Here is a 15,601-nt window from a genome sequence, read left to right on the forward strand (position 1 = left end):
TCTTCCTCCTACTGGCCACCAGTGATGGGACACTGTTGCTCCTCCCACTGGCCACCAGTGATGGGACACTGTTCCTCCTCCCACTGGCCACCAGTGATGGGACACCGTTCCTCCTCCTACTGGCCACCAGTGATGGGACACTGTTCCTCCTCCCACTGGCCACCAGTGATGGGACCCCGTTCTTCCTCCTACTGGCCACCAGTGATGGGACACTGTTCCTCCTCCCACTGGCCACCAGTGATGGGGACACTGTTCCTCCTCCCACTGGCCACCAGTGATGGGACACTGTTCTCCTCCCACTGGCCACCAGTGATGGGACACTGTTCCTCCTCCCAATGGCCACCAGTGATGGGACACCGTTCTTCCTCCTACTGGCCACCAGTGATGGGACACTGTTCCTCCTCCCACTGGCCACCAGTGATGGGGCACTGTTCCTCCTCCCACTGGCCACCAGTGATGGGACACTGTTCCTCCTCCCACTGGCCACCAGTGATGGGACACTGTTCCTCCTCCCACTGGCCACCAGTGATGGGACACCGTTCCTCCTCCCACTGGCCACCAGTGATGGGACACTGTTCCTCCTCCCACTGGCCACCAGTGATGGGACACTGTTCCTCCTCCCACTGGCCACCAGTGATGGGACACTGTTCCTCCTCCCACTGGCCACCAGTGATGGGACACCGTTCCTCCTCCCACTGGCCACCAGTGATGGGACACCGTTCCTCCTCCCACTGGCCACCAGTGATGGGACACTGTTCCTCCTCCCACTGGCCACCAGTGATGGGACACTGTTCCTCCTCCCACTGGCCACCAGTGATGGGACACTGTTCCTCCTCCCACTGGCCACCAGTGATGGGACACCGTTCTTCCTCCTACTGGCCACCAGTGATGGGACACTGTTGCTCCTCCCACTGGCCACCAGTGATGGGACACTGTTCCTCCTCCCACTGGCCACCAGTGATGGGACACCGTTCCTCCTCCTACTGGCCACCAGTGATGGGACACTGTTCCTCCTCCCACTGGCCACCAGTGATGGGACCCCGTTCTTCCTCCTACTGGCCACCAGTGATGGGACACTGTTCCTCCTCCCACTGGCCACCAGTGATGGGACACTGTTCCTCCTCCCACTGGCCACCAGTGATGGGACACTGTTCCTCCTCCCACTGGCCACCAGTGATGGGACACCGTTCCTCCTCCTACTGGCCACCAGTGATGGGACACTGTTCCTCCTCCCACTGGCCACCAGTGATGGGACACCGTTCTTCCTCCTACTGGCCACCAGTGATGGGACACCGTTCTTCCTCCCACTGGCCACCAGTGATGGGACACTGTTCCTCCTCCCACTGGCCACCAATGATGGGACACCGTTCCTCCTCCTACTGGCCACCAGTGATGGGACACCGTTCTTCCTCCTACTGGCCACCAGTGATGGGACACCGTTCTTCCTCCCACTGGCCACCAGTGATGGGACACTGTTCCTCCTCCCACTGGCCACCAATGATGGGACACCGTTCCTCCTCCTACTGGCCACCAGTGATGGGACACTGTTCCTCCTCCCACTGGCCACCAGTGATGGGGCACTGTTCCTCCTCCCACTGGCCACCAGTGATGGGGCACTGTTCCTCCTCCCACTGGCCACCAGTGATGGGGCACTGTTCCTCCTCCCACTGGCCACCTATTACGGGCTACTGCTACATCTGACAAATATTAAAGCAGATTCCGAACATGAATGGCGCCTCCGCTGTGAGTCCAGGTTCACGCCCCACCATCCAAGTGGACATAGAGTTAGAATAAAAAGAGCCGAGCAAAGCGAGGCTGTGCCCGAAGCGTGGTGAGCGGCCCTCTAATATGTGCAGCCCTATGTCCACGTGGACGGCGGGGCTTGCACCTGGACTCACGGCACAGGTGCCATTCATCTTTGGAGATTTTCCGAATCTCCTTGTGCTCCGCACTGCGCCTGCGCAGTACACAGCGGACACTATTCGATAGGCGGCCATTTTTGGACAGAACACCGGTTTGAAACTGTGCAGATTCACATGAACTCAAACAATTTCTAACGCACAGCAGTGTGAACCTGGGCTCAATTTCATGACTGCTTAGTGTACACGATCGGACTTCATACAAACTTTCCCATGGATTTCTGTCCAAAGGGCGTTGGCCATGAACAGGGATGGGAAAGGTGCATGGCAGCAAACTGATTACAGAACTACAGGCAGGCCATGCGTTGGGACAGTATCCTGTAACTCTGATCGGTAAACTAGAATAAAAGTGAAACAGCACAAAGAATGAACATTTTTATGTTTCTTTATTAACCACTTCAATACCGGGGGGGGGCACTTAAACACCTTCCTGCCCAGACCAATTTTCAGCTTTCAGCGCTGTTGCACTTTGAATGACAATTGCGCGGTCATGCTACACGGTACCCAAATGAAATTTTAATCATTTTTTTCCCACAAATAGAGCTTTCTTTTGGTGGTATTTGATCACCTCTGTGGTTTTTATTTTTTGCTAAACAAATAAAAAAATCCCGAAAATTTTGAAAAAAAAAATGTTTTTTTTTTGTTTCAGTTTCAAAACTTTGCAAATAAGTAAGTTTGCTCCTTCACTGATGGGGATACACTGATGGGCACCAATGAGGTGGCACCAATGAAGTGGCACTGATGAGGTGGCATTGATGGACACTGATATGTGGCACTGATAGGTGGCACAGGTGGGCTTGGACACGGCTGATCACGTCGGAGACTCTTCAGACTGACACCCCGCAACAACGATCGCCGCGATGCGCGCCCCCGGGGGCGCGCAGTGGCTCATAATCCTGATCACGTCATATGACGTCCGATCAGGATTATGAAACCACTTTGCCCCCGTCAATATGTTATTGGGCCGGGCGGCAAGTGGTTAAGCAAAAAAAAAAATTTCTATATTAAAGGCATTTTCTTGAAATAACAAACATGTTGTACGTACCTGCTCTATGCAGTGATTTTGCACAGATCAGCGTCAATCGTCCTCTTCACGACTCCCTTCTTGGCTCCTGGCCCGCTCCCTGCTGCCGAGTGCCTCCAGAGCAAGCAGCTTGCTATGGGGCACCCAGGCAGGCTTGCTCTTGAGCCGCTGCTCTGCGATTCCATTCACAAACAGAGCTGAGGCTCGGCCACACCCCTCTCTCTTCTCATTGGCTAACTGGCTGTGATTGACAGCCAACGAGGAAGTGGAGACCCCACATCGCTGGATTGCAATGGGGCTCGTGTAAGTATTAAGGTCGGCTGAGGGGGGGGAGCTGCACAGAGACTTTTTTTTACCTTTAGGCATAGAATGCATGAAGGTATAAAACCTTAAGCCTTTCTTACCACGTTAAATGATCAATTTTAAGGGTAACACACTTTAATCACCAGCCCACTACAGGCAAGTGCTTAGTAAACTCTTTTATGTGTGTTAAATAGAATCACCTGTGAGAATGTAGCTTATGTTCAATGATTATTGCTCAGAACAGACTAATTGTATTGCACAAAATAAACCCACAAGGGGGCACTTAGCATCTTAGAGGCGCAAGCTACTATGGACATTGGGGTGACTGTGCTGGGAACCCTGAACCCAGATATTTTGAAGAACACAAGACACCCCAATAGACAAAGTGCACACTCCTAGACAATGCTATATAAATATGATTCTATCTTCAAGTCTATAACCTCCGTCAGGCTAAAAAGGGCCCCCTGGCATTCCAGCATTGCAGAAGCCTCGATCTGCCTCTTATTTAGTAATGGCCTGGCTGTATAAATCTTCTCATTCGCTATACAGCCTGTTCTCTGCATACTCTGCTCTACCCGGCTGGTTTATTCTTGAGCTGTGTATGGCTCATTCCCGCATCATCTGAATGATACCTGAACTCTGGGGAGGAGATTTACTACTATGCAGTTGCTCCAGAGCTTAGTAAATGAGGGGGACGCTCTGCCGACTTCCATCATCCAATCATGTGCAAGCAAAAATGCTGTATTTGTTTAATTTTTCTTTGCAAAAGGGAAGCTTCACCTCATCTACTAAACCTTGGAGCAATTGCACTTTGCAGAGTGCACATTTGCCTTTAATCTACCCCACAGTGGTCAATAAAAAGACCTACACTCCCCAGGGTCATAATTTTGCTCTTTGAAGTTTTGGTTAACCCCTATAGGTAGCCACCGCCGCCCAGCTCTGAGAATCGGTACCATCCCATACCTCTTGCTTTAGATTAACACCCTTTTCAAGAGTTGGGCAATGGAAGCCACCAGAGAACATCCAATGTGACTGGTATTTGTAATCACTGCCTAGTACTGGCTGTTGACCGGTGACATCTATCAGGGTCTATGGAGATCACTCACTCTTTTGAAGCCCATTATGACCAGTCATACGGCCTGCCAGGGACAGAGTGGACACTTTTTCACCTGCATAAAACAAGACAAGTGCATGGCACACTCAGGCAGGTAGGTACCCCCAGCCAAAGAATAATGGTAATTAAAATAAAGATAAACGTCCAATCATAATGTCTCTGGTGGAATAGCCCCAAAAATACCGGCCACAGTTATGGCGGCTGACTCGAGTGTTAGAAACAGACTCTGTAGATGTGACACAAAAGAAAAAAAAAAAAAAAAAGAGGGAGAACGCATTTTGAGTGTAGCAATTGGTTAAAAACAATTGGCTACTCACATGTGTGCATAAAAGACACGCGCTTCATAAGAAAACCACTGGCATCTGTATCCTGTATCCGTCTCCCTGATGGTGGTATTGGTGTAGCAGAGCTGGTCTTTCTACTATCTCCGGAACCCCGCTGGAACGCAGTGGTCCATCGGGGTGGAAGTGATGTCATGGTGGGAGGATAGCAGAGCATGGCTACGTGTTTCAGAGTACGCACACTTCTTTTTGTAAAGCCACGTCACTGTGACGTTACTTCCTGCCCAATGGACCACTGCATTCCAGTGTGGTTCCGGAGATAGTAGAGAGGCCAGTCAGGCGCCGGTACCAGGTCTGCTGCACCAATACCATCAGCAAGGAGATGGGCACAGGATACAGGTGCCAGTGGTTTCATCATGAAGAGGCACATGTGAGTGGCCAACTGTTGCTACATTTAGAAGTCACTCTCCCTCTTTTCTTTTGTGTCGTATTTTCAGGTTTTTCACCCGCACCGCCCAAACATTTAGAAACAAGGCCTAGGAGGAGATGGAGAAGAGATTTCTCCCCAAGAGTTCCCAGAATCCTCAGAGACCGAAAATATAACCTGTTAAAGGGAGCGGACAGGAAACCTCTTCCTAAAGAAGCTACTCAACAGCTGGAAAGGTGTTTGGAGGGTTGAATCAAAGTCTTCATCCCAGCCATTCCCAGAATCCTCAGGGGCTGGAAACATGACCCTTTGGGGGGAGAAGAATGAAGGCCTCCAAAAATCCTGAGCCTTTCGATGATGGAGAAAGGTGGGTGTTCTCATCCCACCCCCAACAAAGTTTGCAGAACGCTCAGCAGCTGTCAGCATGATGGTTCCTCTGGTGGAAACTCTTGTCACAGTGCTGACACTTGTAGGGGTGTTCCCCAGTGTGCGTCCTGTAGTGGTCCTTCAGGTTGGACTTTTTGCGGAAGTATTTCCCGCAGATGGAGCACTGGTAAGGTTTCTCTCCTGTATGAATGCGCTGGTGGCGGGCATAGCTGGAGTTGTCATGGAAGCTCTTCTCGCACACGGTGCACTTGTAGGGGCGCTCTCCAGTGTGGGTACGCAGGTGAATCTTCAGGTGAGAGCTGCGGATGAAGCTTTTGTCACAGTCCGTACATTTAAAAGGCCGTTCTCCTGTGTGGCTCTGCATATGGACCTGGAAGCTGGAGTTATTGCAGAAGGTCTTGCTGCACACACTGCACAGAATAAACGCCTGTCCTCGCTCCTGGAAACCGATGGGGGCGTCTTCCCTGAAACCCTTCACTGGTGACAAGTAGGGACAAATTTCTTCCAAGGGGAAGGAACGCTGTACCCCGGAGAAGCTGACCTCACAATCAGAGAAGACACACGGTACCTCGTTCTCTTTGGGCTCAGTCTGTTTGTTCTGGTCAAAGTCATGCAGTGCAGCAACAGGTTTGATTTGGCGAACAATACCTTTCCGCCTCCGAGAACGGTCTCTGGTGGCCAGTTCCTGAGCCTCTCCGACCTCTCTAAGGAAACAAATACATATTAAAAACCATGCAAAATTGTAGGGGAGTCAGCTACAGTGTGATGTCCAGTTTCTGGAATGAGTCCAAATAGAGTGTGAGCTCCACAGTATACACTGGAATCCGATACCAATTCAGTCAGCTACAGTGTGATGTCCAGTTTCTGGAATGAGTCCAAATAGAGTGTGAGCTCCACAGTATAAACTGGAATCTGATACCAATTCAGTCAGCTACAGTGTGATGTCCAGTTTCTGCAATGAGTCCAAATAGAGTGTGAGCTCCACAGTATCAACTTGAAACCAATACCAATTCAGTCAGTTTCTGGAATGTTGGAGTGTGAGCTGAGAGCTCTACAGTATAAATTAATCCAAAACCAATTCAGTCAGCTACAGTGTGATGTCCAGTTTCTAGCACAGGTCCAAATAGAGTGTGAGCTCTACATTATAAACTGGAATCTGATACCAATTCAAATACATGTTATGTCCAGTTTTTAGAATAGGTCCATATAGTGTGTGAGCTCCACATTCTAAACTGGTACCAATTCAGTCAGCTCCAGTGTGATGTCCAATTTCTGGAATGGGTCCAAATAGAGTGTGAGCTCCACAGTATAAACGGGAATCCGATACCAATTCGGTCAGCGACAGTTATATGTCCAGCTGCTGGAATGGGTCCAAATAGGGTGTAAGCTCCATGGTATCAAATAGAAACCGATACCAATTCAGTCAGCTACTGTACAGTGTGATGTCCAGTTTCTAGCACAGGTCCAAATAGAGTGTGAGCTCCACAGTATAAACTGGAATCCGATACCAATTCAGTCAACTAGAGTGTGATGCCCAGTCTCTGGAATGGGTCCAAATATGGTATGAGCTCTACACTATAAAAACTTAATACATAGGTTGAAAAAAATAAATTAAAAAAAATTTAAAAAAAGGCACAAGTCCATCCAGTTGAATCACAAAAAAAAAATAATAAAAAAAAATAATATTATAGGAATGGGCCCTATAATACACAAAGTTTCACCACATAAGAACTATAAACCCTATATAAACTATACACACCCCTGCAGCGCTTCCACCATGTCGGAGGAAACACTACAACTGAGGCCATGGTGGAAGCGTCCGGTCTTTAAAGAAAAACTGACTGCAGTGTTTCCTGGGAAAGTGGGTGGAGCTGCGCTCTCTCCAGGTGCCGTCCTGAAAGACGTAGGGAGAAAATCCCATGTAAATAAGTATTCACAGCTTTTAGCACCAATTACAGCCTTAAGTCTCTTTGAGTGTACACCTTCAGTATACAACTTCCCTATAGCCCTCCCTAACATTTGCCTGACCATGATCCAGCGATATGCATGAGAGCGGCTGCTCTGCAGGGTTTCTGCCTCCCAAACGGCTCCCGCTGCTGTCAGCCATTCACAGCTCAAGTAGCAATGAGGAGGGGGCGGGGCCGAGCACTGTTCTGTGTGTTTAATAGACATACAGAGTGGGGCTCAGGAGCGAGCGAGCGCCTACACACACACACACATATCCCCCCCATAGCAGGCACTTCATTTAGAGAAGAGGAGGCATGCCAGCGGGGGACCCGAGAAGAGGAGGACCTCAGTGCACAAAGCAGGCACGTTTGACATGTTTGCTATTAAAAGGGTTTTTTTTTTCTTTGTTTTTTTAAATATAACTTTACTCAATTGTAAACAAACAAAAGTAAAACATCTGGCCAAAGGCTAGCGGCCGTCTCTGAAAAAGCAATATGTGGTGGATCAGAGGCTGGCCAGAACCACATAGGACTGCCTCCCGGATGCGTGGTTGCATTTTGCTGCAATTTACTGCGCACTGCAAACACGAGCCAGACGTTGGGCTTGCAGTTGCAGAGCAGCCCCTTTGACTTGACAAGCTGCATTATATTTGCCATGGCATGCTTATAGTCCCCTCCAGCTGTGCCTTAGACTTTACACAAGTAGTAGGGATTTGGAAAGGGGGGGGGGTGTTGTCTGGTCGCCTATATCAGTGTTTCTCAACTAAACTCCTCAAGGCGCCCCAACAGGTCATGTTTTCAGCATTTCCCTCAAATGAACCAGCTGTGGTAATTACTAAGGCAGTGAAACTGATCAAATCAGCTGTGAAAAATATTGGAAAGCCTGAAAACATGACCTGTTGGGGCGCCTTGAGGACTGGAGTTGAGAAACACTGTCCTATATGACCGCATGTGATTAGTCAGAAAGTCCCCCTTCTATATCCATACAGACTATCAGATTTTCTGCTGATTTTTGTCTTCAGATTTACCAAAACCATATAGTACAAGGGCCTGCCTGGTTGCATACACATTGAAACTTCTACAGGTTTGACCTTATTATATGGTTTTGGTAAATCTAAAGGGAAATAAATAAAATCCAGCAGAAAATCTGATAGTGTGTATGGGGCTTATGACCCTGATTTACTGTCACTTTATTACTAGGGTGTGAGTTTTCCTGATATGATGGCCAAACTCCACCATCTGCCATCACTGTCCAATGAGAGGAAAATACCAGTCTCAATACACGACTGGAAATATTACCCTAGTGATAACTTTCCCCACCCCGATAAATAAGGTGCCAGTAGAGGAAGGAATAAAAGAAATAAAACCAGGCAGAGGCTCTAACCTTTCACTGCTCTGTCCCTAAATGTCCTTACAGAAGTCCTTCTATGATTAAGGCCCCTTTCACACTGGGGGGGCGCTTTGCAGGCATTACAGTACTAAAAATAGTGCCTGCAAAGCGCCCTGAAACAGCCTCTTCTGTGTCTCCAGTGTGAAAGCCCCGGGGGCTTCACACTGCAGCGGTGCATTGGCAGGACGTTAAAAATACTCCTGCAAGCAGCATCTTTGGAGCGGTGAAGGAGGGGTGTATACACCCCTCCTTCACCCCTCCTGCCCATTGAAAGCGCTGCAGCGGCAATTTGCGGGTGGTTATAACCCTTTTTTTCGGCCACTAGCGGGGGTTAAAACCGCTCCCGCACCAGTGTGAAAGGGGCCTAAGCCAGTATCAGTAAAAGGGACACAAAGAGACAGATAGTGCCCATCTCCATATACAGTCCTAGACTATGCAGAAGATCACAGACTTCCTGACAAAAGGTGTGTGTACACAATTTTCTTTGTTGGGGGGGGGTGAACTAGCTCTTTAAAAAACACAAGCTGGTGAAAGAAAGCGTAAGGACTGACCAAAACACAGAACTATGTCACAGTGAGGGGGGGCAGAGCTCACTTGTTGATTGGCTGTGGTTGTTCCGGAAATGTTCTCTGTGTTTCTCGATCTTCACCAGGAGATACGGGTTGAGGATCCGGTACCCTGGGGGGGGCAGGGAGAACACAATCTACATTATGACAAAAGTGAGTGCACCACTCACATGTTTGTAAATATTTTATTCTTTCTTTTCATGTGACAACACTGAAGAAATGACACTTGGCTACAATGTAAAGTAGTGAGTGTACAGCTTGTATAACAGTGTCAATTCGCTGTCCCCTCAAAATAACTCAACACACAGCCGTAAAAGTATTACTAAACCCACAACAGTAAAATCGGTCTGTATATACACGTCATAGCATGCTTGTTATACTCACTGTGGAACGTAAAGGGTTAATCCTCTACATTGTGTAAAAAAGGGCTGTTTGATCCTGTATGCATAGATCCTCCCCCTCCTTGCAATGTTTATCTGGGGAAAGCCAGCCAACTTGCACGTGCTCAGTTGTGTCTTTTATGCTGGAGAGAAAACCGTTTCTTGTCCTCAGAGCTAGCCAGATCACATGATACAGACATCACCCATGTTTTTCGGAGGCACGCGATGATCACATGTCTGACGAAGGGGTCCTGCGTGACTCCGAAATGTTGCACTCTCCTTCTGTTCTGATCATGCAATAAACGATCCGTTTGGTCGCTACTTTGCGTCGATCCGCGGTGTGCTGGCAAATATCTATTTTGCAACAGAAGGTATACCCCCCTATCGCTTTCAGCGGGCGTAGCATAACAATGCATTTACAGAGTCCAAGGGGTTCAAGCAGATGGCAAGCAGGTGATGAAATACCTCTCCACTGTCTGCCAAATGCTCTTCAGAAACCATTGTACGTGTGAGGTTGTATTCTCCCTCCTCTACATTTCCCACCCCCCACCATCCCATGCCCTCGTGCCCCCTCACTCACCCAGATTGTGCAAAGCAGAGTGAATCTCCTTCATGGCATCCCGGTACAGATCCTGCTGCCATTGCTCCATAAGCTCCCAGTCCTCTTCCTCGAAGCAGGCGGCCACATCGTGGAAGGTGACCGTCACCTGTGCGGGAGGGAAGGACAGACAGAGGGGTCCATTAAAATCAGGAGAATCAGGGAAATCGGGTCCAGAAAATAAACAAGAGCCTACAATTCCCTGCTCTCTATAAAGAGATGAGAACCATCGGATGACGATTGCCATGACCAAGGATGTGCCATGACAGCAGCTGCAGAATTACAATCCCATCCCCTGATAGCAGCATAAAGTACTCCCATCATACAAGTTCTTACCGTCCCCGACAACGAGCTGCAAGTCCTCTTCTCCCAACACTTCTCCATCTGAAAAACAGAGACAGGAGGTCTCCAGGAGTGCAGAGAGTGCAGAGAGTGCACTAGAGAAAGCCAGAGACCCAAGTCTGAGGATCAGAGCAGTGAGGGGCTGCTGTCTAGATAGACACTGTGTGTGTTAAAGCTGTGCGCATCTGAGACAAATGAGAGCCTGAAGGGGAAGGCCTGAGCAGCAAGGAAACTGAAAAGAGGGGCAGTAGTTGTGCGGGAACCCTGTTATAAGGCCAAGAGGGCTGAATTGTAAAGCCTAGGTGGCAGTGCTGCTGAAGAGAGCCAGGTGGCTTGGCATTTTTCATGTATTGTTTTTTGGCAGAAGAACCCCTGTGTGGGCAACCAAGTGCATGTATGAACTTTATGTTGTTCCTTTTTAATAAAAGTGGGCTACCATGCCCTTAAACAAAAGTTCCTGTTCGATGTGAACTTACTGAAAAGGCATCTACCACTGAGTTAAACTTCCCCCAATGTCACACTAGATAAAGGAAGGCCCGTAGACGTGGTGTATCTAGATAAAGGAAGGCCCGTAGACGTGGTGTATCTAGATAAAGGAAGGCCCGTAGACGTGGTGTATCTAGATAAAGGAAGTCCCGTAGATGTGGTGTATCTAGATAAAGGAAGGCCCGTAGACGTGGTGTATCTAGATAAAGGAAGGCCCGTAGACGTGGTGTATCTAGATAAAGGAAGGCCCGTAGACGTGGTGTATCTAGATAAAGGAAGGCCCGTAGACGTGGTGTATCTGGATAAAAGAAGGCCCGTAGATGTGGTGTATCTAGATAAAGGAAGGCCCGTAGACGTGGTGTATCTAGATAAAGGAAGGCCCGTAGACGTGGTGTATCTAGATAAAGGAAGGCCCGTAGACGTGGTGTATCTAGATAAAGGAAGGTCCGTAGACGTGGTGTATCTATATAAAGGAAGGCCCGTAGACGTGGTGTATCTGGATAAAGGAAGGCCCGTAGATGTGGTGTATCTAGATAAAGGAAGGCCCGTAGATGTGGTGTATCTAGATAAAGGAAGGCCCGAAGACGTGGTGTATCTAGATAAAGGAAGGCCCGTAGACGTGGTGTATCTAGATAAAGGAAGGCCCGTAGACGTGGTGTATCTAGATAAAGGAAGGCCCGTAGACGTGGTATATCTAGATAAAGGAAGGCCCGTAGACGTGGTGTATCTGCATAAAGGAAGGCCCGTAGACGTGGTGTATCTAGATAAATGAAGGCCCGTAGACGTGGTGTATCTAGATAAAGGAAGGCCCGTAGACGTGGTGTATCTGGATAAAGGAAGGCCCGTAGATGTGGTGTATCTAGATAAAGGAAGGCCCGTAGACGTGGTGTATCTAGATAAAGGAAGGCCCGTAGATGTGGTGTATCTAGATAAAGGAAGGCCCGTAGACGTGGTGTATCTAGATAAATAAAGGCCCGTAGACGTGGTGTATCTAGATAAAGTAAGGCCCGTAGACGTGGTGTATCTAGATAAAGGAAGGCCCATAGACGTGGTGTATCTAGATAAAGGAAGGTCCGTAGATGTGGTGTATCTAGATAAAGGAAGGTCCGTAGACGTGGTGTATCTAGATAAAGGAAGGCCTGTAGACATAGTGTATATAGATAAAGGAAGGCCCGTAGACGTGGTGTATCTGGATAAAGGAAGGTCCGTAGACGTGGTGTATCTGGATAAAGGAAGGCCCGTAGACGTGGTGTATCTAGATAAAGGAAGGTCCGTAGACGTAGTGTATATAGATAAAGGAAGGCCCGTAGACGTGATGTATCTGGATAAAGAAAGGTCCATAGACGTGGTGTATCTGGATAAAGGAAGGCCCGTAGACGTGGTGTATCTAGATAAATAAAGGCCCGTAGACGTGGTGTATCTAGATAAAGGAAGGCCTGTAGACGTGGTGTATCTAGATAAAGGAAGGCCCGTAGACGTGGTGTATCTAGATAAATAAAGGCTCAAAGACGTGGTGTATCTAGATAAAGGAAGGCCTGTAGACGTGGTGTATCTAGATAAAGGAAGGCCCGTAGACGTGGTGTATCTAGATAAATAAAGGCCCGTAGACGTGGTGTATCTAGATAAATAAAGGCCCGTAGACGTGGTGTATCTAGATAAAGGAAGGTCCGTAGACGTGGTGTATCTAGATAAATAAAGGCTCATAGACGTGGTGTATCTAGATAAAGGAAGGCCCGTAGACGTGGTGTATCTAGATAAAGGAAGGTCCGTAGACGTGGTGTATCTAGATAAATAAAGGCTCATAGACGTGGTGTATCTAGATAAAGGAAGGCCCATAGACGTGGTGTATCTAGATAAAGGAAGGCCCGTAGACGTGATGTATCTGGATAAAGGAAGGCCCGTAGACGTGGTGTATCTGGATAAAGGAAGGTCCATAGACGTGGTGTATCTAGATAAAGGAATGCCCATAGACGTGGTGTATCTGGCTAAAGGAAGGCCCGTAGACGTGCTGTATCTGGATAAAGGAAGGCCCGTAGATGTGGTGTATCTAGATAAATGAAGGCCAGTAGACGTGGTGTATCTAGATAAAGGAAGGCCCATAGACGTGGTGTATCTAGATAAAGGAAGGCCCGTAGACGTGATGTATCTGGATAAAGGAAGGCCCGTAGACGTGGTGTATCTGGATAAAGGAAGGTCCATAGACGTGGTGTATCTAGATAAAGGAATGCCCATAGACGTGGTGTATCTGGCTAAAGGAAGGCCCGTAGACGTGCTGTATCTGGATAAAGGAAGGCCCGTAGATGTGGTGTATCTAGATAAATGAAGGCCAGTAGACGTGGTGTATCTAGATAAAGGAAGGCCCGTAGACGTGGTGTATCTAGATAAATAAAGGCCCATAGATGTGGTGTATCTAGATAAAGTAAGGCCCGTAGATGTGGTGTATCTAGATAAAGGAAGGCCCATAGACGTGGTGCATCTAGATAAAGGAAGGCCCGTAGACGTGGTGTATCTAGATAAAGGAAGGTCCGTAGACGTAGTGTATATAGATAAAGGAAGGCCCGTAGACGTAGTGTATCTGGATAAAGGAAGGTACGTAGACGTGGTGTATCTGGATAAAGGAAGGCCGGTAGACGTGGTGTATGTGGATAAAGGAAGGCCCGTAGATGTGGTGTATCTAGATAAAGGAAGGCCCGTAGACGTGGTATATCTAGATAAAGGAAGGCCGGTAGACGTGGTGTATCTAGATAAAGGAAGGCCCGTAGACGTGGTGTATCTAGATAAAGGAAGGCCCGTAGACGTGGTGTATCTAGATAAAGGAAGGTCCGTAGACGTGGTATATCTAGATAAAGGAAGGCACGTAGACGTGGTGTATCTGGATAAAGGAAGGCCCGTAGACGTGGTGTATCTAGATAAATGAAGGCCCGTAGACGTGTTGTATCTAGATAAAGGAAGGCCCGTAGACGTGGTGTATCTGGATAAAGGAAGGCCCGTAGATGTGGTGTATCTAGATAAAGGAAGGCCCGTAGACGTGGTGTATCTAGATAAAGGAAGGCCCGTAGACGTGGTGTATCTAGATAAAGGAAGGCCCGTAGACGTGGTGTATCTAGATAAATAAAGGCCCGTAGACGTGGTGTATCTAGATTAAGTAAGGCCTGTAGACGTGGTGTATCTAGATAAAGGAAGGCCCATAGACGTGGTGTATCTAGATAAAGGAAGGCCCATAGACGTGGTGTATCTAGATAAAGGAAGGTCCGTAGATGTGGTGTATCTAGATAAAGGAAGGTCCGTAGACGTGGTGTATCTAGATAAAGGAAGGTCCGTAGACGTAGTGTATATAGATAAAGGAAGGCCATAGACGTGGTGTATCTGGATAAAGGAAGGTCCGTAGACGTGGTGTATCTGGATAAAGGAAGGCCCGTAGACGTGGTGTATCTAGATAAAGGAAGGTCCGTAGACGTAGTGTATATAGATAAAGAAAGGTCCATAGACGTGGTGTATCTGGATAAAGGAAGGTCCATAGACGTGGTGTATCTGGATAAAGGAAGGCCCGTAGACGTGGTGTATCTAGATAAAGGAAGGCCTGTAGACGTGGTGTATCTAGATAAAGGAAGGTCCGTAGACGTGGTGTATCTAGATAAAGGAAGGCCCGTAGACGTGGTGTATCTAGATAAAGGAAGGCCCGTAGACGTGGTGTATCTAGATAAAGGAAGGCCCATAGACGTGGTGTATCTAGATAAAGGAAGGCCCGTAGACGTGGTGTATCTAGATAAATGAAGGCCCGTAGACGTGGTGTATCTAGATAAAGGAAGGTCCGTAGACGTGGTGTATCTAGATAAAGGAAGGCCCGTAGACGTGGTGTATCTAGATAAATGAAGGCCCGTAGACGTGGTGTATCTAGATAAAGGAAGGCCCGTAGACGTGGTGTATCTAGATAAATGAAGGCCCGTAGACGTGGTGTATCTAGATAAAGGAAGGCCCGTAGACGTGGTGTATCTAGATAAAGGAAGGCCCGTAGACGTGGTGTATCTAGATAAAGGAAGGCCCGTAGACGTGGTGTATCTAGATAAAGGAAGGCCCGTAGACGTGGTGTATCTAGATAAAGGAAGGCCCGTAGACGTGGTGTATCTAGATAAAGGAAGGCCCGTAGACGTGGTGTATCTAGATAAATGAAGGCCCGTAGACGTGGTGTATCTAGATAAAGGAAGGCCCGTAGACGTGATGTATCTAGATAAAGGAAGGCCCGTAGACGTGGTGTATCTAGATAAAGGAAGGCCCATAGACGTGGTGTATCTAGATAAAGGAAGGCCCGTAGACGTGGTGTATCTAGATAAATGAAGGCCCGTAGACGTGGTGTATCTAGATAAAGGAAGGCCCGTAGACGTGATGTATCTAGATAAAGGAAGGCCCGTAGACGTGATGTATCTAGATAAAGGAAGGC

The 15,601-nt window shown here is 48.0% G+C and overlaps 1 protein-coding gene across 6 annotated transcripts in view; it reads right to left on the reverse strand.

Annotated features, from left to right (window-relative positions):
• Nucleotides 1-2,288: 2,288 nt before the first annotated feature.
• Nucleotides 2,289-15,601, reverse strand: part of LOC143934635 (uncharacterized) — an 88,887-nt gene continuing 75,574 nt past the window's right edge. For 3 of the 6 annotated variants that reach the window (XM_077458393.1, XM_077458394.1, XM_077458395.1), the window contains exons 3-6: nt 10,672-10,719; nt 10,318-10,444; nt 9,386-9,469; nt 2,289-6,159 (exon numbers count right to left, since the gene is read on the reverse strand). In XM_077458393.1, the coding sequence (XP_077314519.1) occupies nt 5,478-6,159; nt 9,386-9,469; nt 10,318-10,379 (828 nt within the window). In that variant the 5' untranslated portion in view covers nt 10,380-10,444; nt 10,672-10,719 and the 3' untranslated portion in view covers nt 2,289-5,477. The remainder of the gene's footprint in view (nt 6,160-9,385; nt 9,470-10,317; nt 10,445-10,671; nt 10,720-15,601) is intronic. The other 3 variants (XM_077458396.1, XM_077458397.1, XM_077458398.1) reach the window with 3 other exon arrangements.

This window comes from Lithobates pipiens, unplaced genomic scaffold (assembly GCF_037356315.1).
Source record: "Lithobates pipiens isolate NorthernLeopardFrog02 unplaced genomic scaffold, aLitPip1_a1.2 Scaffold_27, whole genome shotgun sequence".
Lineage (NCBI taxonomy): Eukaryota > Metazoa > Chordata > Amphibia > Anura > Ranidae > Lithobates > Lithobates pipiens.